The 26,584-nt window shown below is 27.7% G+C and overlaps 4 protein-coding genes and 1 long non-coding RNA gene across 6 annotated transcripts; all 5 read left to right on the forward strand.

Moving 5' to 3' along the window:
- The first annotated feature begins 606 nt into the window (after positions 1-606).
- Positions 607-3,099, forward strand: LOC137812809 (inositol oxygenase 2-like). Its single transcript, XM_068615026.1, has 11 exons — positions 607-767; positions 850-988; positions 1,136-1,217; positions 1,326-1,530; positions 1,615-1,674; positions 1,796-1,848; positions 2,116-2,238; positions 2,360-2,429; positions 2,507-2,585; positions 2,677-2,758; positions 2,858-3,099. Exons 1-11 carry the CDS (start codon positions 734-736, stop codon positions 2,882-2,884), a joined length of 954 nt encoding a protein of 317 aa, XP_068471127.1. The 5' UTR covers positions 607-733; the 3' UTR covers positions 2,885-3,099.
- Positions 3,100-5,481: 2,382 nt separating this feature from the next.
- Positions 5,482-7,300, forward strand: LOC137809822 (inositol oxygenase 2-like). 2 transcript variants are annotated; one of them, XM_068610893.1, is made up of 8 exons: positions 5,482-5,680; positions 5,790-5,849; positions 5,986-6,038; positions 6,129-6,251; positions 6,368-6,437; positions 6,578-6,656; positions 6,762-6,843; positions 6,943-7,300. In XM_068610893.1, the coding sequence occupies exons 1-8, from the start codon at positions 5,485-5,487 to the stop codon at positions 6,967-6,969; spliced, it is 690 nt and encodes a 229-aa protein (XP_068466994.1). In that variant the 5' UTR covers positions 5,482-5,484; the 3' UTR covers positions 6,970-7,300. The 2 variants fall into 2 exon arrangements, with proteins under 2 accessions (XP_068466994.1, XP_068466993.1); XM_068610892.1 differs by having other exon boundaries at positions 6,762-7,300.
- Positions 7,301-16,158: 8,858 nt separating this feature from the next.
- LOC137809823 (inositol oxygenase 4-like) lies at positions 16,159-18,426 on the forward strand. The gene is made up of 10 exons (XM_068610894.1): positions 16,159-16,247; positions 16,352-16,433; positions 16,561-16,765; positions 16,877-16,936; positions 17,085-17,137; positions 17,228-17,350; positions 17,469-17,538; positions 17,648-17,726; positions 17,832-17,913; positions 18,013-18,426. The coding sequence occupies exons 1-10, from the start codon at positions 16,210-16,212 to the stop codon at positions 18,037-18,039; spliced, it is 819 nt and encodes a 272-aa protein (XP_068466995.1). The 5' UTR covers positions 16,159-16,209; the 3' UTR covers positions 18,040-18,426.
- A 964-nt stretch (positions 18,427-19,390) lies between these two features.
- On the forward strand, positions 19,391-19,735 carry LOC137809824 (uncharacterized). The gene is made up of 2 exons (XR_011080818.1): positions 19,391-19,459; positions 19,556-19,735. It is a non-coding gene; the product is annotated as an uncharacterized lncRNA (long non-coding RNA).
- A 4,476-nt stretch (positions 19,736-24,211) lies between these two features.
- On the forward strand, positions 24,212-26,224 carry LOC137809825 (inositol oxygenase 4-like). The gene is made up of 11 exons (XM_068610895.1): positions 24,212-24,242; positions 24,333-24,426; positions 24,531-24,612; positions 24,737-24,941; positions 25,053-25,112; positions 25,249-25,301; positions 25,392-25,514; positions 25,657-25,726; positions 25,840-25,918; positions 26,024-26,105; positions 26,198-26,224. Exons 1-11 carry the CDS (start codon positions 24,212-24,214, stop codon positions 26,222-26,224), a joined length of 906 nt encoding a protein of 301 aa, XP_068466996.1.
- Positions 26,225-26,584: the final 360 nt, after the last annotated feature.

A 26,584-nucleotide genomic window follows, 5' to 3' on the forward strand; every position in this document is an offset into this window, starting at 1 on the left:
CTGTTTAAAGATTTATTTCCAAAGGATATAAAAAATTAAACGCGACAAAAAAAATAAAAAATATATTGAGCATTTTAAAAAAGTGAAATAATTTTTTAAAAGCTATTAATTTGAATGAAGAAAATCCGTATGATGTGAAAAAGAATCCTAAATGTCCTTTTTAATTTTAAATTTCCCTATTTGTGAACATTTATTCGTACAAGAATCAGGGAAGGAAGAAAATATAGATATTTGTTAATAATAAATAATTAATTTATATTTGAAACAGTGAATTTATGTATATAAGGTTTTATATTGAACTGTTGGGTGTGAAAAATGCAATTTTTTGTATAATAAATGAAGAGAAAGGGACAGATATTAATATTATATTTGGTGTGAAAAGAAATAAAATGAGGAGATTTCATGGTTGAGTAGATGCCTCGTCAGAATGTTTGACTAAAGTCTTTAGTATAACCACAAGATATGATTTCTCACGTAATGCTGACTCATGCTTATTCATCTTAATCTTTTATCTGCAAATGCTAATAATCATATTATTATTTTTTTCTAATTCTGCAGTTCTTTTTTTAATTATAATTTTATCATGAAGACTTTCACCCTCCAAATTTGCTAAGGACATTCAAGTACTATATATACCCTCTTTCCACTCACTGCTGATACATTCATTTTCTCTGTGCCTTTTTCTGCTATTTCCCAGCTGTTCTGCTGTTTTTCTCAGTGCAGGGCAGAGAGAATGACCATCCTCATTGAGCAACCTGTTCTACTTGGTATCACTGCTTTTTCCTTTTTTTTTCTTAGTTTGGTTCCTAGTGTTGCATAACTAATCTCACATTGGATGCATTTCTTCAGAGTCACAAGTTGAAGGGAAAAATGTTCATGCTGTAGAAACCAATGAGCTTGTTCTGGATGGTGGATTTCAAGTGCCAAAAAATGAGTCAAAGGATGGATTTAAGCCCCCGGAAATCAATTCATTTGGCCAAACCTTCAGGTTTTAATTCCATTTCATGTTTTCTGATCTTGGTTTTTCTCAGTTTTCGCTTCTTTAGACTTTTAATGTTTTTAGTTAATAGCAGCAACAAAAGGTTTAAATTTTCTTTTTCATGAAACTGACTCGGGCTTTTGAAATCTCTGGCAGAGATTATGAGGCCGAAAGCGAGAGGCAAAAGGGTGTGGAGGAATTTTATAGGGTGCAACACATAAACCAGACACATGACTTTGTAAGCAAAGCAATATGTTTTATTATTTCCATCGATTCATGTTTTTGTTGGAGATTTTCAAAGAAGAAAATGCAATGCTGATGAAAATCCATTTTACTAATAATGTAGGTGAAGAGAATGAGGGAGAAATATGGGAAATTGGACAAAGCTGAAATGAGCATATGGGAATGTTGTGAGCTGCTGAATGAGGTGGTGGATGATAGTGATCCTGATTTGGATGAACCTCAAATTCAGCATTTGCTACAGTCTGCTGAGGCAATCAGAAAAGACTACCCTGATGAAGATTGGTTGCATTTGACTGCTCTCATCCATGGTACATAGACCCATGATTTGAATATTTAGATTTTACTCTTTCTTTCAACCAATAGGGACTCACATGATATTGTTGATTTTTCAGATCTTGGAAAGATTCTTATCCTTCCTGCTTTTGGTGAACTTCCTCAATGGGCTGTTGTTGGTGAGAACCCTTCTTCTCTAATTCAATCATTATTATCATTATCTACATAGTAATTAGCTTTTGTTTTGAAGTCTGAATTCAACCTTTTAATTGAATTAAATGGTTAATGGGATATTTGCAGGAGATACATTTCCTGTAGGTTGTGCCTTTGACAAGTCAAATATTCATCATAAGGTAATCAATTTTTCCCAACAATGATCTTAAAACGTGGTTTAAGTGTAACTCAGTCTTATAAAATCAATTTATAAAGAGAGGTTTGTACGCACTTATATACTATGAAATGCTCTAATTTCAAATCGATGTGAGATCTTCAACACACTACTTTATCGAGAATACACATCGTGCATGAGACTATATATTATGAATGGATTGATAGCGAGTGAAGTGCATTTTTTTTTTCTTAATCAATTATTAACTATCCCAATTTCATTCCTGATGCAGTATTTTAAGGACAACCCTGATTACAAATGCTCTGCTTATAGCACTAAAACTGGGATCTACACTGAAGGATGTGGACTAGACAATGTTGCCATGTCATGGGGACATGATGATTACATGTATATGGTGAGTCTCTGTATAAGTTTTGTCAGTCTTATGTTTCAAAATTTACACACATGTACATATTTTTAATATATTGAGAACTTCATTTAAGATCTAATAATGGTCAAACATTGATACTTTGAAGGTTGCTAAAGAAAATGGCACCACTTTGCCATCTGCAGGATTGTTCATTATCAGATATCACTCTTTCTACCGTAAGCCGTTTCCTCAGTGTATTTTTTATTTATAAACTTTGTGCAGCATATATAACATGTGTGACATAATTATGCAGCTTTACACAAGGAAGGTGCATACACTCACTTGATGAATGAAGAAGACTTTGAGAATTTGAAATGGCTCAACGTATTTAAGTATGTTTTTGTTTGAAGTTGTGTGAATTTGGTTATCTGTGCACATCTTTCACAGCTTCTCACATATATAGTCTCTGATATAATTTTACAGCAAATACGATCTTTACAGCAAGAGCAAAGTTCTAGTTGATGTAGAGAAAGTTAAGCCATACTATATATCACTCATTGAAAAGGTGAGAGTTAGATTCCAATTTTAGCTTATTTTATTTTATGTTCTTTTAATTATTATTTTTTAATGTTTGTTCTTATTTCTTTACTAATGTTACTTGCAGTATTTTCCTTCGAAGCTTAAGTGGTGATTCATTTGAGATCAAGGGAATGATTTGAGATCAAGGGAATGAGGAGAAGAATAATTTTAATTATTCTGAGCAAGCGATTTATCGAATTATTTGATTTTTTTAGTATCTTTTATACACAAGCATATTGATTGCAATTCAATATGTTGAAATGCATTTATCATTCACTTGGAATTTTCAATCTTCGAATAATAATATAATTATTCATATCTCAGTTAGATTGATACTTCAAATAACGACAATCATCTGGTATCACATAAAAAAATATTATTAAAAGAAAAATGAAATAGAAAAAAATATAGGTGGATTAAACCAAAACTCATATATTAACAGAAAAATACATAGATAATTTATACCTATTATTAAATAACTCGAAGAAAATATTAGATGAAAGACTATTACGCCAATGAAAATACACTCTATGAATAAAACCGAAATTAACAAGTTTATATGCACATACATTCTCTTCTATATCCACAATGTAAGTTATGGTTCACTTTTTTTCTTAAAATTTCATCTCTAATTTCTCTTGGACCGCTGAATATTCTATTAATAGAAAATTACTAGTGAAACCTAACTGCAAATTTTAAATTAAATAATTTATTTCTAATAGTTATTAATATTTGAAATTAAAATAAAATGAATGAAGTCAACTAAATAATATCCGTGAATTCGTTTAAAGTATCTTCTATCAAATATTTATACAACATAATTTAGTATTACTTATAGCAATTCCTTGTCAATAAAATTTAAGAATATTCTGAATGACCTTAAATCTTTTTATTATAATATCACATTTTCTTATTTATTTTATTATCTTTCAACAAAACAAGTCCTTAAACCAGAGATAGGGAAATGATGGTTAGTTACTCTATTGTTTCATAGGTGGTCATGAAAAAAAAACAAATAACAAATAATGTCATTTGAAGAGTAGAAAGTCGAGGGTGTGCGAGAGTGAGAGTGTGAGAAGAAAGTGTGAAAAAAGTGAGTGTGTTTGTATTATGGTATGTTAAAGTGGATGTGTGAAGAACATTTATTGAGATACGTGAGTGATGTGATGGTTGTAAGAGTATTTTAAATTATTTTGAATAGTGTAAATTATAAGATTACAAATTTACGTTTATATATAATTTTTTTTTATTAATTTTGTGCATATTTTAATTAATTAAAATAATTTAAAGTTTCATTAATAAATAAAAGAAAAAATGTAAAATTCAAAGAAATAATTAAATATAATTTTAAATGTAAGTATAATTTTATTATTTTTCATTTTTATTAATTTAAATTAATTTTGTTAGTTAAGTTAATTTATTTAGATAATTTTAATATTATTTATGATTCTTTAAATTATGTTATATTATATATATATACACAAAATTATTATTAATAATAATTTTCATTAATAATATTATTGTATAAGAAAGTAAGGGCACCATGGTTTTTTCATCTCATTTCACTCTCATTTTTCTCCAATTATGAGAGGATCCTAAATACCCTCAACTTTCCATTCACTCTCACCCTCAACCTTCCCCTATCATAGAAGCAAACAAGAGTGACACCACTTCACCCTCACCCTCAACCTCCATCACCCCCAAAAGCAAACACACACTAAAGAAGTAATTATTTTTGCCTTATTTGGAACTTCCTAGTTTGACTTTGGCATTTTATGATCATAGTAAGATTTTATGGTACATGGAGGAGGAGTCCAAGGTTCCAAATTCACAGAAATTTCATGAGACTATAATTTTATTTTTATCAAAATAAATAAATAATATTTTAAAATAATTAAATATCAAACATTTTAGAATGATTCAATTCTTATAAATAAAACTCTTAACTTCTTCTTAACAAGAACTTTAACCTCCTACCAACAACTAACAAAACTTCTACAAATCCCAAAAAACAACAAATGACAAATCAATATTGCAAAACATCAATTAACCAACTTAAATTCAAGGGAGTATAAATACCCTATACTTTTTTCAAATAAATACCACATCCATTTCCTTGTCATTTTCTTTTCTTCTCTTCCCCGATCCTTTCTCTTCTCACCGAAGAACAAAATGGCCATCCTCAATGACCAAACTGCACATGGTAAACATCAATATTATTTTTGCTAGCTTTTGTTTTCGTCCCTTATGTTGCACAAACTAATTTCTCATGGTCATATTGCATGCATACATTCACAACTTCAACAAGGGAATAATGTGCCAAAGAATAATATTGAGGCAAAAGATGGATTTATGGCTCCAGATATCAATTCATATGGCCACTCCTTCAGGTTTTTAATTTCATATGTTTAGTTAACTACTTGTGTTTTTAATTTCAAGTATTATTTACATATGGTTTTAAAGTTCCCTTTTTAATGAAACTGGTATATGGCAGAGATTATGACGTTGAAAGCGAAAGACAAAAAAGCGTGGAGGAATTTTATAGGTTGCAACACATAAACTAGACATATGACTTTGTAAGCAAAGCAATATGTTGAATTGTTTTCACCAATACTTATATGGATTTCCATTTTCAAACTAGGAATGACAATGCTGATTAAAATGAAAATTGTGAATAACTGATAATGATTGTTATGGATCTAGGCCAAGAGAATGAGGGAGATATATGTTACAATGGACAAAGCCGAAATGGGCATATGGGAATGTTGTGAACTGCTGAATGAGGTGGTGGATGACAGCGATCCTGATTTGGACGAAGCTCAAATTCAACATTTGTTGCAATCTGCCGAGGCCATTAGAAAGGATTATCCTGATCAAGATTGGTTGCATTTGACTGCTCTTATCCATGGTAAATACTGTATATATACATGTAAATTAAAAGCTTGATCAATTTTAAGTTTGCAACGTGATAGAGACATAGATCGGTATATGTATATGATGTTGTTGGCGTGTTTCAGATCTTGGAAAGATCCTTCTTCTTCCTCGCTTTGGTGCACTTCCTCAATGGGCTGTAGTTGGTAAAAACCCTTCTTATCCAATTTAATCCTTATTATTTGCGTGTATACTTAGATTAGCTTTGTTTCTTGATTCCAATTTGTTTTGAAATTTGAATTTGGCATTTGATTGAACAAGTTAAGGGCGTGTTTGTTGCAGGAGATACGTTCCCCTTAGGCTGCGCCTTTGACGAGTCAAATATTCATCATAAGGTAATCAATTTCGTGTGATCAATTAAGAAGCATTTTATTCTTGAATTGATTATCAACGCAAACCCTAATTGCATTATGATGAATATGCAGTATTTCAAGAACAACCCAGATTACCAATGCCCTGCATATAATACTAAGAATGAAATCTATACCGAAGGATGTGGACTGCAGAACGTAATGATGTCATGGGGACACGATGAATACATGTATTTGGTGAGCCTATACATGCATATAAACTTCACCATACGAATTTATATATACATATATATGTGTGTAAAAATATCTGATAATGCATGAATGCATACATGGTGGTGCATTGAAATGTGCAGGTTGCTAAGAAAAATGGCAGCACTTTGCCATCTGCAGGATTGTTCATAATCAGATTTCACTCTTTCTATCGTAAGTAGTTTCAACATGGACTATATATATATATATATATATATATGTGTGTGTGTGTGTGTTTTTTTTATCTTCTATGTATCTGTTCCACCATTCTCCATTACCACGTAAAAGACAACAACTTATAATTAATTTTGCAGCTCTACACAAGGAAGGTGCATATACTCATTTGATGAATGAAGAAGACGTTAAGGATTTGAAATGGCTCGAAGTATTCAAGTACGTATCTATAATTTTGACTATTTGTTTATTTAACTACCATAACTTCTTCTCACTGCATAATGAACCTGTAAATAATATATATAATTGTGTACATTCATGCAGCAAATATGATCTTTATAGCAAGAGTAAAGTTCTAGTCGACGTGGAGAAAGTCAAGTCATACTATATGTCACTAATCGAGAAGGTGAATCTTTTATTTTATTTTATTCTGTCACTGTTATTGTTGATGTATATTTATATGTGGGGTTCTTATTTTCTTTGAATTTGGCCACTTGCATTGCAGTATTTCCCTGCCAAGCTTAGATGGTGATGGTGAACCCTGTGAGACCAGTGATTTACTAAATGATGTTGAAATGCTTCTTCGAATAATAAAAAAAATTCATCACCCCAAGCATCTTCAAAGGATTATTGAAAATTAAGGAGCAGTTGGTATTACTGTTGTCATCAATTTCAAGATATGAAGGATGAACTTTCTCAAAGAATAGAGATTCAAAAATTGTTCTATAGATGTTGAAAGCTTAGATTTGTTTAAATTGAACTCTTGTAAAAGTATAGATTGACATTATAATATTTCTTTCACAATGAAAGAATTAAGAAAAAATTGCATGTTATATTAGAAGGTAATTGATGTAATTACTAATGGTAGCAGATGTTAGGAAAGAAATTGTAATAATAAATTATAGCAATATTTAGTTAAGATATAGTATTAGTATAACTTTGATAAACAATCATTTACATATGCTACTAATTGATTTCCACTTATAAAGTTATAATAATTTTTTTTATCTATATACAAAATTTACTCCATTGTAAACTTTTTGACTTACACTTATAAACGATGATAATACTTTCATTTTCGATATATTATTTTATTTCTACGAATTAAGAACAATAATAAATATGTTAAAAGTTTTTCACTTTTTGTTTTTTTTTTATGCAAGATTGTTTGCTAAAAGTTCAATATATAATTTAGAAGGGATATTCTTATCCTTATTTGACCCCTATGATTTGAATATTTAGATCTTACTCTTTCTTTCAACCAAGAGGGACTCACATAATATTGTTGACTTTTCAGATCTTGGAAAGATTCTTGTCCTTCTTGATTCAATCATTATTATCTCTATCTCCATAATAATTTGGAAGTCTGAATTCAACCTTTTAATTGAATTGAATGGTTAATATTTCTTGAAGGCTGTGTCTTTGGCAAGTCAATTATTCATCATAAGATAATCAATTTTTTTTCAACAATGATCTTAAAACGTGGTTTAAGTTTAAGTTTAACTCAAAATCTTATTAAACCAATTTATAAAATGAAGTTTCTATTCACTTATATATTATGAAATGCTTTAATTTCTAGTTGATGTGAGATCTTCAACACACCACTTCATCGAAAATACACATTGTGCATGAGACTATATATTATGAATAGTCAAGTGAAGTGTTTTTTTTTTTCCTTAATCAATTATTAACTATCCCAATTTCATTCCTGATGCAATATTTTAAGGACAACCCTGATTACAAATGCTCTGCTTATAACACTAAAAATGGGATTTAAAGTGAAGAATGTGGACTAGACAACTTTGCCATGTCATGGGGACATGATTACATGTATATGGTGAGTCCCTGTATAAGTTTATCCCTCTTATGTTTCAAATTTTAACCACATGTACATATTTCAAATTTTAACCACATGTACATATTTTTAATATATACAGTACTTCATTTAAGATCTAATAATGCTCAAACATTGGTACTTTGAAGGTTGCTAAAGTAAATGAGATCACTTTGCCATCTGCAAGATTGTTCATTATCAGATATCACTATTTCTATCGACTGCCTAGGTGATTCTTGTTGCGGCTGTAACTGTTCAAAGGCACCATTCCATGTTCTGAAAAGAAAAAACATCAAGATTACTATTAATTAACTAAATTCTTATTCAAGAATGAGTCTTAGTAATACTGATTACAATCCTCAATAATTTAAGACAACTATTGATTACTTGAACAAAATCTATCATATTCAATCATTCAAATTCCTCATGAGGAGGAAGGTTGCAACAATAATGACTTAATTGTAAAGTTCATTCATAGTAAAGGGGTTAGGCTAGTGATTATTCTTAATTGTGCTTATTTCATATATGTCGTAAATCAAATCCTCAGTTAGTAAAGGGGTTAGGCTGCCTATTAGTTTGTCATGTGCATGGGACACTCTTCAGGTATATATAACTATTCTACCTCAACATTTCACTGATCAACTATCTATAAATTATAATTTAACTATTTTTTATCTGCACCATAACATTCTTTTCATATCTAGTATAAATCTTAATCAGGTTTTGTTCTACTTAAGATTTCAAATTTTTTAAACATTGTCCACCCTCAATTCTACACTATTTGAAGTTACTTTCATGCAAATCAGTGTAAGTCAATGAAATCATAAACTACTCAAGCATACCCACGGGTGATTATTACAATGATACTGCATCAGTGAAGCCAGTATACCACCTCCACCATCAATACTATCATATATCTCAATTTGAATAACTATCTTGTTTATTTTAGAAGACCCTATCTCATCACAATTTTAACACTACAAAAATACATATTATTGCATAATTTAATTTAATTGCACATTATTGTGCAATTTAGTTTTAATGCTTCTAGTTACCTAAATGAAGAATAAACACTTGTTCAACTGGACAAGATTGGAGTTTTGAAGTTAAGAAGTTTTCTTAGGAGAAATGTAGACCATATTAGAGTTCTTAAACAATCAGAAATAAGTTAATGAAAATAAAAAAGAAGCAAACAATACATATTTACAAAATTTTGGAAGATTACCTCCAAAAATTTGTATAACCAAATGTAAGCCCAAAATGACCAAAACAGCTCCACCAGCAACACCCGGATCAACAATATTCTTCAGCTCTCCTGCCTTTGGAACTACTACAGAAATAGCATGGATGGGGAAAAGATCAAATACAACAGAACCAACAAGTGTTCCAGGTTCCAAAACTGAATATTCACCAATTATAAAAGGGTTTATTTTATTGATTAGTGCATACCCAATTTTCTAATCAAATTATTAACACTTTAAATTAGTAAAAAAATATGAAATCAGGAAAAACAATTGCTTGGTCAGTGAACTCTAGCAGACATAATTTAACAGTTTTCACACCCCTACAAAACATAGTACCCTGAAAGAAAGCAAAAACATAAAAACCATATATGGTTGCTTCTTGGCAAAGACCCTATATAGCTGTTTAATGGATAAAATTAAAAGACCAGACAACAAGTTTTGACAAATATAAGGTAACCAAGCACAAAAACATGAGCTGTTCAACCAAAATAAGCACACTCCTTAATGTCTTCAATAATTCACTTTCATCAAGCCTATCAACTTTCACTAGTGCTATCGTGTATTTGAAAAGAGCTGAGGGACTATTATGCAAAAATGGTTGGCTTTCAAATACTCTAACATAACCTCAGAATCATTCTGATGGTAAAGTTCTTTGAGATAAGCAACTTCAGCAGCTTCATCTGCTTCATGCGCGCCAAGGTATCAAGACTGAAATCTCTCTTGGGCATCCGAAAACCTATTCCCTACATAATTTTGAAAATGTAAAAAGACAAAGCTAATTGCCAAACAGAACACAATATCCAAGTACTTGTAACATGAGCATACACCTGAAAATAAAAATAGACATGAGTAATTTCATAAACAAAATCAGCCCATCCCCACATCTAAAAAAAAAAGAGAAAGATAAAAAAATTCCACAACACAAAAAGTTGTTGAAATGAAAGTTAATTCCCAAACCAACATAACTAGGGGAAAAAAATAAACCTATGTTAAGAAAAACAAAACTTATAACTTATACAAGCAAATAACAAAAAGTTAACTATAAGAATAATGCATTGTCAATGGGGAAGGGATCTATACCTGCACGATATCCAAACTTACTGACAAGAAAATAGTTTATAACAAACACACTTTGAATCTGTCCAATTTGGATTGTCGTCTTGCAACCTATAAAAATAAGTTATAAAGTAACAAAATCATTAAATAAATCTAAAAAATAAACCACATATGCCAACTAGTATTGTGTAAAAACTAGCAACATAATCAATAATGCACACAACATGCATATGAACACAGGTTCAAGTTCAAATTCTCATATTTTCCTAGTATCTTACACTTATTTTTTTGGTGTACAATGGAGATGTTTAAAACTATAAGCAGGAGATAATTACCAAGAGTACGACCACTAATATAAAATATAAGATGAAGAATAATACGGTAAAGACTAGCTGAAGCTGATAATTGAAGCCTCTACATGATATTCATATGTAAGTCACTAAGAAAAAAACTCCATACACATAAAGAACCATATAAACTTTTATTCATCTGGATTCTAGAGAACACCCATTATCGTAAACTTTTAGAAAATAAAAGTAAAAAATTAGTGAGAACCTTGAAAGGTTATTGAGAAGACCCAAAATATAAATCTGTCTTAAGCATGTATAGGGAAATTGGGTAAATATTATATTAGAAGCTTGAACTCTCTCCATTACCTGCACTTGCAAAATCCCCAATAATCATTGTTTCGATCTCAAAGTCTTCCTCAAACCCAAAAACCTATGGTTTGTTATTCTTTATATACATAATCTTTACTTTCAGACACCCTTATAATGAAAAACAACTAATGGCAAACCCTAGGGACTGTGAGAGTGACAAGCGAAAGAGGTGAAGAAATAAACGAATGGAGTACCTCTCATCTTCGAAATGAAGACTCAAACAAAGGGGTGATGAATGAGATGGAGCGGCTACAATCAACGCACAGGACATAGATCTTCCCAAATAACAGAGTTTTTTTTTCGAATAAATTTACATACAAACAATAGTTGATAGGTAATTATCATAGGTAAAACTGATTTTTCTTTTGTAGTGATAACTCTTATCTTAAATCATTCCATAAAAGAAAATATTAAATAAAAATAAATCTAATTAATATTTTGAAAAATATAAATATTCAATAATCAAAACAGTCCTAAAAAATAAACAAAGTAAGTAAGAAGATTAATGCATATTAAGGAAAAATTTAGGATTACGCGTATAGAAGATAGTGAACTTTAATTATTTTTTTTATGAATTTGAAGTTGAAAAAAAGTGTTTTCTTAGGTTTGATTTACTGTTTAAAATATAACATTCCCAGAAATTAAGGAGTTCTGATAGATAATGTTTTTTTTGTTAAGTTTCTAACAAAACATTCTATGTGGAAATTAATTTTTCTGAGTAAAAATTAAAAAAAAATCACTAAAAAATATATTCTGTTATTTTTTATTAAATAATTTAATTTAATGCGGTAGAAAACTAATGTTTTTGATAATATTTTTCACCAACCAACCAAAATTTAATCATTTAAAAGATTCGTAATTATCGAGTGAAAAAAAAATATTTTTATATGAAATACTCTTTATTTTTCTAATAAAATTAATTTATTGCTCAGTAGAGAAAATATGTATCGTAAAAATAAGTTAATAGAGTATAAATTTAGACGAAAATAATCGAGAAATAAATATAAAAAAAAATTGCAGAAATAAAATATGAAGTCCCTTATATTTTTTTTAATTAATTTATGTATCTCAGCCGTCACTAAACTTCTAAAATAATTTCTTTTATTTTTTTCTCTCTCTAGTTAATTAATTACACACAAGATAAATCAAAGTTTAAAAAAAAAATAGATAAATTTATAATCCCTTTGGATATAATATGTATAGAATATTGATTATTTCATATTTAAAAATAAATTATATGATAATATTATTCTTCACTTATCTATGATTGTAGTATATTTCTTATCTTAAGGAGTTAATAAAATGAAAAAGTTATGCAAGGGTCAAAATATAATGTATACAGGACAAAAGAGCTAAGTCAATAGGTAATGAAACATTTAGTACTATGAGGGGTTACATAAAGAATAAAGAAAATGAAAGTCTGTTTTTCGACAATGTAAATATGATTGTGACGTTTTTTCGCACTTAACATTTTACTTTTATTTCTTTATCTAGAATTTTTTTTTTTATCTAATATTTTTTTTATTTTTCTATTTAATACCGTTTTAAAAATAAATTGAAAAATTAAAAAATTTAAATATATTAAAAAAATAAATATATTGATGGTAAAAACAAAATATTTTTAATGTTTAAAAAAGTTAAAAATAATTAATGAATAAAGAAATCAATTTTCATAAAATAAAAATTAAAAGTACTTAGTTTAAAATTCATTTTTTTAAAAAAATAAGAAAATAAAAAATTCAACTTTGCAACAACATAAAAGTTGAATCTATAAACATAAATTAGTCATTTTTTTATTATTAATGATGTAATCATGTTAATTTCAACTAAAAAATACATAACATAGTTATAAAAAAACCGTCAAATAGTATTAATTAGATTTTTTTTATATCTTTTATTTTTATCTTATTTTATTTTCTTTTGCCTTTATTTTATATTTTTTTCTATCGTTCTTTATTTATTTTTGTTTCTGTTTTTATTTTTATTGTTGTTGTTTATATTTTCTATATTTATTTATTTTTATATTTTTTTCTTCTCATTTTTACGCATTAAGTGTAGCATTTGCATTAGTTTTTAAAAAAAAAATTCATTTAGGGTAGACACTTCAATATTATTTGTGTGTCCACTACTAATTAATACTAATTGACTTTGATTTTTTTTATAATTATATTATATATTTTTATTTTAAATTAACATGATTACATCATCAATAATAATAAAAATAAATACTAATTTATGTTTATAGATTCAACTTTTATGTTGTTGTATGATTTAATTTTTTATTTTCTTCATTTTAAAAAAAAATAAACTAAACATTTTTAATTTACTACTTTTTTTATTTTGTAAAAAATCATTTATTTATTCATTAATTACATTTCTAACTATTTTAAACATTAAAAATATTTTTTTTTTTAATGCATTCAAAATTAAAGTTATCAATTTTTTTTTTATTTTTTACTTTTGAAACCATGATAGATAGGGAAATAAAAACAAAAGGGTGTTAGATGAGGAGAAAGTATGTTTCTAATTTGAAGTACTTTGATTCAATTATTAACTAAAGAAAATCATAAATGGTATTAAAAGTATCTACAATATGAGGATAGTGGGTGACAAAAATAGTAAATGTGATTAAGAGAAGATAGATTTAAAGAAAATTAAGTCTTAACCTTGAGTTAGGGTACGTAAAATTCTCTTCTATACCAAAAAATTAGCATTTGTGTTCACAAAATGATATGAAATTGTAATGTGAGAGTAGTAAAAGTTTTGTTACAAATGATTTTAACTTTATAATTATATATTAAAAATAATGGATAAATTAAAATTTTATTTAAAGTGAATTAATTGAATAAAAGTGTCTTTGAATAATCGATGGAATACTTGTCTTAATTTTTGTGGGACAATCAGGTTTAGGGTAACTCATATTTTTCGTGAAGGGAATGCATGTGCTGATAAGTTGGCTAATTTAGGATTTATTCATAGAGAATCTTTTCATTGGTATAATAGACTCCCAGCTAATCTGTTCTTAGAATTCTTTATGAATAGGTATAATCTACCTATGTATCGTTTGTGTTAACATATGAGTTTTGGTCTAGTCCCTCCATATTTTTGTATTTTCTTTCTTTTTTCTTTTTTTAATAATATTTTTTTTCATGTGATGGCAGATGATTGTTGTTACTTGAGGTGTCAACTTAGCTGAGATGTCAAGTTGCATAGTGATGCCTAACACGAAAACTTTATAAAAATAAAAAATAAAAAAATAAAAAAATAAATTGAATAAAGGGTTATTTGGAGTCATCAACAATAACAATTTATTCTAGTTAATGATAGTCCAACAAATAAGAACATAACCCATAAATGTTTGTTAGAAATCCAACTATATATAAGGACATTTCATAATAGTATATTAGTGAGTACAAACCTCAAATTATAAGTCGATTTTATAAGATTAAGTTAAATTTAAAATTAACTTCTTAATTTAATGAGAACTTATCATAACAAAAGTTTGTTGAACCTATTATGCTACCTAACAACTTCAAAACAACAAGTAGGAAACAAGAACGTGACGTATGAAGAATTAATTCTTAAAAATAGTTTATAGTAATGGACTAGTTCTTATTCATAAGATAATAATCATAAATAACATTTATGAAAAATATATTGTTGTGGAAAAAGGTGTCCAATTGTACACAAGTATACAAAGAAGGAATGTGATCTTTTTGCAATGAAAGGATGTAACAACATCTTTAGCTCTTAAATTTATTAGTAATTGAAAATATCTAATGGTGTTAAATTTTTTTATCTTTTGATTGTATAGAGTTAAATTCTAACGGTCTCTTTATATATATAAATATATTCTTGTTACTAATAAAAATAGGAATTAATTTATTTAATAGTATAGGAATTTTTCTTCCCTCTTTTTACATACACATAATAAGTTTAAGTTATAATAGTAATTGAAATTTCTCATTATTTAGATATATGTTCAAGAAAAATATTTACATCATAATGTTATATTTTTTAAATAATTAATTATGTAAATATAATAAAATTTTGTATAATTTTGTTAGTATTAGTTTATATGATAGTTTTTTTATTTAATATATTATGTTATATATATATATATATTGTATTTATAATTACTGTTACACGTAAATGAAAGTTATAATATTTATTAAAATATAAATTAAATAATAAAAATGTTAAGATCTTACTTATAAATTTTTTTTTTATATATTTTTTACGAATAACTATATAATTAATAAAATATTAATCTTTATAATTTAGTTAAAATTATTTTAATAATTTATGTTATGTCAAGCATTATTTACTTTATTATTTTTTATCTTCAACACTAAATAATTAACTATAAATAATATTTTTATTATAATATCAGATTTTCTTATTTATTTTATCAACTTTCAACAAAACTAAGTCCTTAAACCAAATATAGGATATGGTGGTTTAGATAAATAAATATAAAATATTTTAAAATAAATAAATATAAAACATTTTAGAATGATTCAATTCTTATAAATAAAATTCTTAACCTTTTCTTAACAAGAACCTTAACCTCCTACCAACAACAAACAAAACAACTAACAAAACTTCTACAAACCCCAAAAAAACAACAAAGGACAAATCAACATCGCAAAACATCAATTAACAAACTTAAATTCATGGGAATATAAATACGTTATATTTTTTTTTCAAATAAATACCACATCCATTTCCTTGACATTATCTTTTCTTCTCTCTTTTCTTCTCTTCCCCGATCCTTTCTCTTCTCACCGAAGAACAAAATGACCATCCTCAATGACCAACCTGCACTTGGTAAGCATCAATATTATTTTTGCTAGCTTTTGTTTTCGTCTCTTACGTTGCACAAACTAATTTCTCATGGTCATATTGCATGCACACGTTCACAACTTCAACAAGGGAATAACGTGTTAAAGAATAATAATGAGGCAAAAGATGGATTTATGGCTCCAGATATCAATTCATATGGCCACTCCTTCAGGTTTTTAATTTCATATGTTCAGTTAACTACTTGTGTTTTTAATTTCAAGTATTCTTTACATATGGTTTTAAAGTTCCCTTTTTAATGAAACTGGTATATGGCAGAGATTATGACGTTGAAAGCGAAAGACAAAAAGGCGTGGAGGAATTTTATAGGTTGCAACACATAAACCAGACATATGACTTTGTAAGCAAAGCAATATGTTGAATTGTTTTCACAAATACTTATATGGATTTCCATTTTCAAACTAGGAATGACAATGTTGATTAAAATGGAAATTGCAAATAACTGATAATGATTGTTATGGATCTAGGCCAAGAGAATGAGGGAGATATATGTCACAATGGACAAAGCTGAAATGGGCATATGGGAATGTTGTGAACTACTGAATGAGGTGGTGGATGACAGCGATCCTGATTTGGACGAAGCTCAAATTCAACATTTGTTGCAATCTGCCGAGGCCATCAGAAAGGATTATCCTGATCAAGATTGGTTGCATTTGACCGCTCTTATCCATGGTAAATACTGTATATATATACATGCAAATCAAAAGCTTGATCAATTTTAAATTTGCAACGTGCTAGAAACAGAGATCGTTGTATGTATATGATGTTGTTGGCGTGTTTCAGATCTTGGAAAGATCCTTCTTCTTCCTCGCTTTGGTGCACTTCCTCAATGGGCTGTTGTTGGTAAGAACCCTTCTCATCTAATTTAATCCTTATTATCTGCGTGTATACTTAGATTAGCTTTGTTTCTTGATCTGTTTCTTGATTCCAATTTGTGTTGAAATTTGAATTCGGCATTTGATCGAACAAGTTAAGGGCATGTTTGTTGCAGGAGATACATTTCCCTTAGGCTGCGCCTTTGACGAGTCAAATATTCATCACAAGGTAATCAATTTCGTGTGATCAATTAAGAAGCATTTTAATCTTGAATTGATTATCAACACAAACGCTGATCGCATCCTGATGAATATGCAGTATTTCAAGAACAACCCAGATTACCAATGCCCTGCATATAAAACTAAGAATGGAATCTACACCGAAGGATGTGGACTGCAGAACGTAATGATGTCATGGGGACACGATGAATACATGTATTTGGTGAGCCTATAGATGCATATAAACTTCAACATACGAATTTATATATATATATGTGTGTGTGTGTAAAAATATCTGATAATGCATGAATCCATACATGGTGGTGCATTGGAATGTGCAGGTTGCTAAGAAAAATGGCAGCACTTTGCCATCTGCAGGATTGTTCATAATCAGATTTCACTCTTTCTATCGTAAGCAGTTTTGACACTGACTATATATATGTTTTTTTATCTTCTATATATATGTTCCACCATTCTCCATTACCACGTAAATGACAACAACTTATAATTAATTTTGCAGCTCTACACAAGGAAGGTGCATATACTCATTTGATGAATGAAGAAGACGTTGAGAATTTGAAATGGCTTGAAGTATTCAAGTACGTATCTATAATTTTGACTATTTTTTTATTTCATTGCCATAACTTCTTCTCACTACATAATGAACTTGTAAATAATATATACAACCGTGTACATTCATGCAGCAAATATGATCTATATAGCAAGAGCAAAGTTCTAGTCGACGTGGAGAAAGTCAAGCCATACTATATGTCACTGATCGAGAAGGTGAATCTTTTATTTTATTTTATTTTGTCACTGTTATTGTTGATGTATATTTATATGTGGGATTCTTATTTTCTTTGAATTTGGCCACTTGCATTGCAGTATTTCCCTGCCAAGCTTAGATGGTGATGGTGAACCCTGTGAGACCAGCGATTTACTAAATGATGTTGAAATTCTTCTTCGAATAATAAAAAAAAATTCATCACCCCAAGCATCTTCAAAGGATTATCGAAAATTAAGGAGGAGTTGGTATTACTGTTGTCATAAATTTCAAGATATGAAGGATGAACTTTCCCAAAGAATAGAGATTAAAAAATTGTTCTATAGATATTGAAAGCTTAGATTTGTTTAAATTGAAATCTTGTAAAAATATAGATTGACATTATAATATTTCTTTCACAATGAAAGAATTAAGAAAAAAATTGCATGTTATATTAGAAGGTAACTGATGTAATTACTAATGGTAGCGGAAGTTATGAAAGAAATTTTAATAATAAATTATAGCAATATTTAGTTAAGATACGCAGTGTTGGTATAACTTTGATAAAAAATCATTTGCATATGTTACTAAATGATTTCCATATATAAAGTTATAATATTTTTTTTTATCTATATACAAAATTTACTCCATCGTGTACTCTTTGACTTACACTTATAAACGATGATAATACTTTCGTTTTCGATATATTATTTTATTTCTACTAATTAAGAACAATAATAAATATGTTAAAAGTTTTTCTCTTTTTGATTTTTTATGCAAGATTGTTTGCTAAAAGTTCAATATATAACTTATAAGGGATGGTTATTCTTATCTTTATTTGACCCTATGATTTGAATATTTAGATCTTACTATTTCTTTCAACCAATAGGGACTCACATGGTATTGTTGACTTTTCATATCTTGGAAAGATTCTTGTCCTTCGTGCTTTTGGTGAGTTTCCTCAATGGATTGTTGATGGTGAGAACCCTTATTCTCTTATTCAATCATTATTATCATTGTGAATTGTTATTGGGATATTTGGAGGAGATACATTTCCCATAGGCTGCGCCTTTGACAAGTCAAATATTCATCACAAGGTAATCAATTTTTTCCATCAATGATCTTAAAACGTGGTTTAAGTGTAACTCAATTTTATAAAACCAATTTACAAGGTGAGGTTTCTACTTACTTATATTTTATGAAATGCTCTAATTTCTAGTCGATGTGAGATCTTCAACACACTACTTCATCGAAAATACATATAGTGCATGAGACTATATATTATGAATAGTCGAGTGAAGTGTTTTTTTTTCTAATCAATTATTAACTATCCCAATTTCCTTCCTGATGAATGAAGAAGACTTTGACAATTTGAAATGGCTCGAAGTATTTAAGTATGTTTTTGTTTTAAGTTGTGTGAATTTGGTTATATGTGCTCTTCTTTCAGAGCTTCTCACATGTATAGTCTCTGATATAATTTTGTACAACAAGTAGGATCTCTACAGCAAGAACAAAGTTCTAGTTGATGTAGAGAAAGTTAAGCCATACTATATATCACTCATTGAAAAGGTAAGAGTTAGATTCCAACTTTTGCTAATTTTATTTTATGTTTATCATTATTTTTTCAATGTCTGTTCTTATTTTCTTTATTATTGTTACTTGCAGTATTTTCCTCCGAAGCTTAAGTGGTGATTCATTTAAAATCAAGAGAATGTGGTGAAGAATAATTTTAATTATTATGAGCAAGCGATTTATCGAATTATTTAATTTTTTTAGTATCTTTTATACACAAGCATATTAGATTGCAATTCAATATGTTGAAATGCATTTATCATTCACTTGGAATTTGCAATCTTCGAATAATAATAGAATTATTCATATCCATGGTGTAAGTTTTTTTTTTTTACCAAAACTCTCATAATATCATTATGAAACTTGACATTTTAGCTAGATCGACACTTCAAGTAATGACAATCATCTCCTACCACATGAAAAAAAATATTATTAAAAGAAAAAAGAAAAGAAATAAGAAATAGAAGAAAATATAGGTGGATTAAACCAAAACTCATATATTAACAGAAACGATACATAGGTAATTTATACCTATTACTAAATAACTCTAAGAAAATATTAAATGAAAATCTATTGTACCAATGAAAATACACTCTATGAATAAAACCTAAATTAACAAATTTATCCGCACATGAATTCTCTTGAATATCCACGATTTAAATTATGGTTCACATTTTTTCTTAAAGTTTCGTCTTTAATTTTTCCTTACCGCTGAATATTCTATTAATAGAAAATGACTAGTGAAATCTAACTGCACATGTTTAATTAAATAATTTATTTTCTAATAGTTGTTAATATTTGAAATTAAAATAAAATGAATGAATTCAACTAAATAATATCCGTGAGTTCGTTTAAAGTATCTTCTATGAAATATTCATACAACATAATTTAGTATTACTTATAACAATTCCTTGTCAATAAAATTTAAGAATATTCTGAATGAATTTTAAGAATATTCTCATATGATAAGAATATTCCTGCATTAAACACCATCTTATTATCAATTTATACATCAAGTTCTATTCCCGTATTTTTGCTTATATTAAGTATATTGAAACAAATTCAATTCTATGAATCACTTTCTATATCTTTCTTTAAAATTTAAAATTAAATTTATGGAATTTTCTCATAGTCCAACCATTATGTTAAAATTTATTTTTAGTAATTTAATATATTGAAATGATTTTAATCAAAAACAAATTTTAAGGATGAATTTATATTTCTCTTCGTACATATCAAGAATTTAGAAATTCAATACATAACTATACTTTAAAAAAAAAATTATCAATATTAGAATGAGAGATAAAAAGTGAGACTTGATAAATTACATACAAAGAAAAATAACTAGAAGATAAAGTTTTAGACATGATAACAATAGAGTGGTTTCCCAATTCATATGTTGATTGTTCTATTTTTCTTAAACCATAAAGTTACCACAAACAAACCTAATATTATTTGTACAAAAGAGGAAGGAGAGAAAATATCTAAAATAAAACTATTACATATTTTTATTTTCATAACTTAATTTCTTATTTATAGCCTTATAATATTGATGAATTGAGGGGTGTTTATACTTTTTTTTTAAGTGAGCACGAACATGTCACTTGAGCTTTTGTTGATTCTTCAAGTGACCTTCTTTGTTTGACTTTGAAAGTTTTTCATGACTTCAGTGAAATAATTTCGTTAACATATTTCAAATTAATTTTTACTCATGACTTAAACGCCCATTTAAATATTTGAGTGATGAACTTTTTTTTTCCATTTTGTATGACGTTTAAGTGATGAACTTTATTCAATTCTTTTTTAAAAAAATTATAAAAATGTATTTGGAATTAAAATATAATGTTAGCATAGAAACTATTTGTTTAGTTTTTTTTAGAAAAACTAATTTATTAATCATGGATAACGGTTAAGAAGTGAACTTTAAACTTAACTCGAGATAACGGTTTGATAGTGGGTGACATGATAGGCCCAACAAACTCTCGTTAAGACACCATATTAAGAAGTGAACTTTAAACCTCACTTAACCTCATAAAACCGACGTATGAGGTGAAATTTGCACCCACTTATGAAAAATGAAATATTTTAATATCTAGTCGATGTGAGATCTCTTATTATTTTAAAAAATAAATGTACTTAAATTTTGACCCTTATAATTTAAAAAAAAAAACATTATTTTTTTGTTTTCCATTCTAAGTCAAGTTAGTGTCAAAACATTTCAAATAGCTTATACTTAAAAGACAAACACTTTATTTTTATTAACCTTATTCTAACAAATCCTATAAATAAAGAATTATTTGTTAAAAAGCATTCTTCACGGAAATGAAAATTAGCTAAGGTAGTTATGCCTGAGATACTTAAAGTTTGGTTTTAGAAAAGTCTAAAATGACATTAATATAAGAAAAACAAATAGATGTCTCTTATCTTTATGTGACATATTTTTGTGTATGGAAATCATATTTTCTTGTAATCAAAACTTACTTATTACAAGTCAAGAAAGACTTTAATTATTCTAATAATCTCTATTTTGAATTATAATAACTCTTATCTTAAATCATTCCATAAAGAAAATAATAAATAAAAACAAATCTAATTAATATTTTGAAAAATATAAATATTCAATAATTAAAACAGTCCTAAAAGAATAAACAAAGTAAGTAAGAAGATTAATGCATATTAAGGAAAAATTTAGGATTACGCGTATAGAAGATAGTAAACTTTATTTTTTTTTGGTGAATTTGAAGTTGAAAAAAAAGCGTTTTCTTAGGTTCGATTTGCTGTTTAAAATATAACATTCCCAAAAATTAAGGAGTTCTGATAGATAATGTTTTTTTGGTAGTTTCTAACAAAACATTCTTATGTGGAAATTAATTTTTCTGAGTAAAAATTAAAAAATCACTAAAAATTATATTATGTTATTTTTTATTAAATAATTTAATTTAATGCGGTAGAAAACTAATGTTTTTGATAATATTTTTCACCAACCAACCAAAATTTAATCATTTAAAAGATTCGTAATTCTCGAGTGAAAAATAAATATTTTTATATGAAATACTCTTTATTTTTCTAATAAACTTAATTTATTGCTCAGTAGAGAAAATATGTATAGCAAAAATAAGTTAATAGAGTATAAGTAGACAAGAAGTAAGACAAATTTAAAATATTTGGACGAAAATAAACGATAAATAAATATAACAAATTGCATAAATAAAATATGAAGTCCCTTATATTTTTTTTAATTAATTTATGTATCTCTGCCGTCACTAAACTTCTAAAATAATTTCTTTCATATTTTTCTCTCTCTCTGGTTAATTAATTACACACGTGTTAGATAAAAGTTTTAGAAAAAAAAAGGGATAAATTTAGAATCCCTTTGGATATAATATGCATAGAATATTAATTATTTTATATTTTTAAAAAATATATGATAATATTATTCTTCACTTATCTATGATTGTAGTATATTTCTTATCTTAAGGAGTTAATAAAGTTTAGTCCTAAAAAAGTAGATGAAATGGAGGAAAAATTATAAAATGAAAAAGTTATGCAAGTAAATAGGTAAGAAAACATTTGGTACTATGTGGGGTTAAAGACATAGTGTGCATATGTTAGGATATTTCAATGCCATAATAAGACATAAAGAAAATGAAAGGCATGACAATGCACATATGATTGTTATGTGTAAGTAGGGAGAAAGTATGTTTCTAATTCGAAATACTTTCATTCAATTATTTAGAGATATTTACTTAACAGTAAATGAGGATTTAGAGATAGATTTTAAGAAAATTAAGTCTTAACCTTGAAATTATGAATTTTCTCTTATCATTATAAGAAAATTATGAAATAAAAATAAATTTTAGATAAAAAAAAAAAATTTATAGATTAAAAAATTTGTTAGTTTTTAAATTAGTTTCTATTATTATTAAATAGTTTTTAAATTGGTATTTAATTAGCTACCAATGTTTTAACTATCAATTTTTTAAATAATTAATTATGTAAATATAATAAAATTTTGTATAATTTTGTTAGTATTAGTTTATATGATAGTTTTTTATTTAATATATTATGTTATATATATGTATATTATTTATAATTACAGTTACACGTAAATGAAAGTTATATTATTTAAAATATAAATTAAATAATAAAAATGTTAAGATCTTACTTATAATTTTTATTTTATTTTTTTACAACATAAAAATAAATATATAATTAATAAAATATGAATCTTTATAATTTAGTTAAAATTATTTTAATAATTTATGTTATGACAAGCATTATTTACTTTATTACTTTTTTTTATCTCCAACACTAAATAATTAACTATAAATAATCTTTTTATTATAATATCACATTTTCTTATTTATTTTATCATCTTCCAACAAAACTAAATCCTTAAACTAGGGATATGGTGGTTTAGATGAATACGTAAAACATTTTAAAATAAATAAATATCAAACATTTTAGAATGATTCAATTCTTATAAATAAAACTCTTAACCTCTTCTTAACAAGAACCTTAACCTCCTACCAACAACTAACAAAACAACTAACAAAACTTCTACAAACTCCAAAAAACAACAAATGACAAATCAACATTGCAAAACATCAATTAACCAAATTAAATTCATGGGAGTATAAATACACTATACTTTTTTCAAATAAATACTACATCCATTTCTTTGCCAGTCTCTTTTCTTCTATCTTTTCTTCTCTTCCCCAATCCTTTCTCTTCTCACCGAAGAACAAAATGGCCATCCTCAATGACCAGCCTGCACTTGGTAAGCATCAATATTATTTTTGCTAGTTTTTTCCGTCTCTTACGTTGCACAAGCTAATTTCTCATGGTCATATTGCATGCATACGTTCATAACTTCAACAAGGGAATAACGTGCCAAAGAATAATAATGAGGCAAAAGATGGATTTATGGCTCCAGATATCAATTCATATGGACACTCCTTCAGGTTTTTAATTTCATATGTTCAGTTAACTACTTGTGTTTTTAATTTCAAGTATTCTTTACATATGGTTTTAAAGTTCTATTTTTAATGAAACTGGTATATGGCAGAGATTATGACGTTGAAAGCGAAAGACAAAAAGGCGTGGAGGAATTTTATAGGTTGCAACACATAAACCAGACCTATGACTTTGTAAGCAAAGCAATATGAATTGTTTTCACCAATACTTATATGGATTTCGATTTTCAAACTAGGAATGACAATGCTGATTAAAATGGAAATTGTGAATAACTAATAACGATTGTTATGGATCTAGGCCAAGAGAATGAGGGAGATATATGTCACAATGGACAAAGCTGAAATGGGCATATGGGAATGTTGCGAACTGCTGAATGAGGTGGTGGATGACAACGATCCTGATTTGGACGAAGCTCAAATTCAACATTTGTTGCAATCTGCTGAGGCCATCAGAAAGGATTATCCTGATCAAGATTGGTTGCATTTGACCGCTCTTATCCATGGTAAATCCTGTATATATATACATGCAAATCAAAAGCTTGATCAATTTTAAATTTGCAACGTGATAGAAACATAGATCGGTATATGTATATGATGTTGTTGGCGTGTTTCAGATCTTGGAAAGATCCTTCTTCTTCCTCGCTTTGGTGCACTTCCTCAATGGGCTGTTGTTGGTAAGAACCCTTATTATCTAATTTAATCCTTATTATTTGTGTGTATACTTATATTAACTTTGTTTCTTTATTCCAATTTGTTTTGAAATTTAAATTCGGCATTTGATCGAACAAGTTAAGGGCATGTTTGTTGCAGGAGATACATTCCCCTTAGGATGCGCCTTTGACGAGTCAAATATTCATCACAAGGTAATCAATTTCTAGTGATCAATTAAGAAACATTTTATTCTTCAATTGATTATCAACGCAAACCCTGATTGCATCCTGATGAATATACAGTATTTCAAGAACAACCCAGATTACCAATGCCCTGCATATAAAACTAAAAATGGAATCTACACCGAAGGATGTGGATTGCAGAACGTAATGATGTCATGGGGACACGATGAATACATGTATTTGGTGAGCCTATACATGCATATAAACTTCAGCAAACGAATTTATATATATATATATACATATATATATATATACATATGTGTGTGTGTGTAAAAATATCTGATAATGCATGAATCCATACATGGTGGTGCATTGGAATGTGCAGGTTGCAAAGAAAAATGGCAGCACTTTGCCATCTGCAGGATTGTTCATAATCAGATTTCACTCTTTCTATCGTAAGCAGTTTCGACACCGACTATATATATGCTTTTTTTTTTATCTTTTATGTATCTGTTCCACCATTCTCCATTACCACGTAAATGACAACAACTTATAATTAATTTTGCAGCTCTACACAAGGAAGGTGCATATACTCATTTGATGAATGAAGAAGACTTTGAGAATTTGAAATGGCTCGAAGTATTCAAGTACGTATCTATAATTTTGACTATTTGTTTATTTCACTGCCATAACTTATTCTCACTGCACAATGAACATGTAAATAATATATATAATTTTGTACATTCATGCAGCAAATATGATCTCTATAGTAAGAGCAAAGTTCTGGTCGACGTGGAGAAAGTTAAGCCATACTATATGTCACTAATCGAGAAGGTGAATATTTTATTTTATTGTTACTGTTCTTGTTGATGTATATTTATATGTGGGGTTCTTATTTTCTTTGAATTTGGCCACTTGCATTGCAGTATTTCCCTGTCAAACTTAGATGGTGATGGTGAACCCTGTGATACCAGCGATTTACTAAATGATGTTGAAATGCTTCTTCGAATAATTATAAAATTTCATCACCCCAACATCTTTAAAGGATTATTGAAAATTAAGGAGCAGTTGGTATTACTGCTGTCATAAATTTCAAGATATGAAGGACGAACTTTCTCAAAAAATAGAGATTAAAAAATTATTTTATAGATGTTGAAAGCTTAGATTTGTTTAAATTGAAATCTTGTAAAATTATAGATTGACATTATAATATTTCTTTCACAATATTATATTAGAAGGTAGTTGATGTAATTACTAATGGTAGAGGAAGTTATGAAAGAAATTATAATAATAAATTATAGCAATATTTAGTT

Source organism: Phaseolus vulgaris, chromosome 2, assembly GCF_000499845.2.
Source record: "Phaseolus vulgaris cultivar G19833 chromosome 2, P. vulgaris v2.0, whole genome shotgun sequence".
Classification (NCBI taxonomy): Eukaryota; Viridiplantae; Streptophyta; class Magnoliopsida; order Fabales; family Fabaceae; genus Phaseolus; species Phaseolus vulgaris.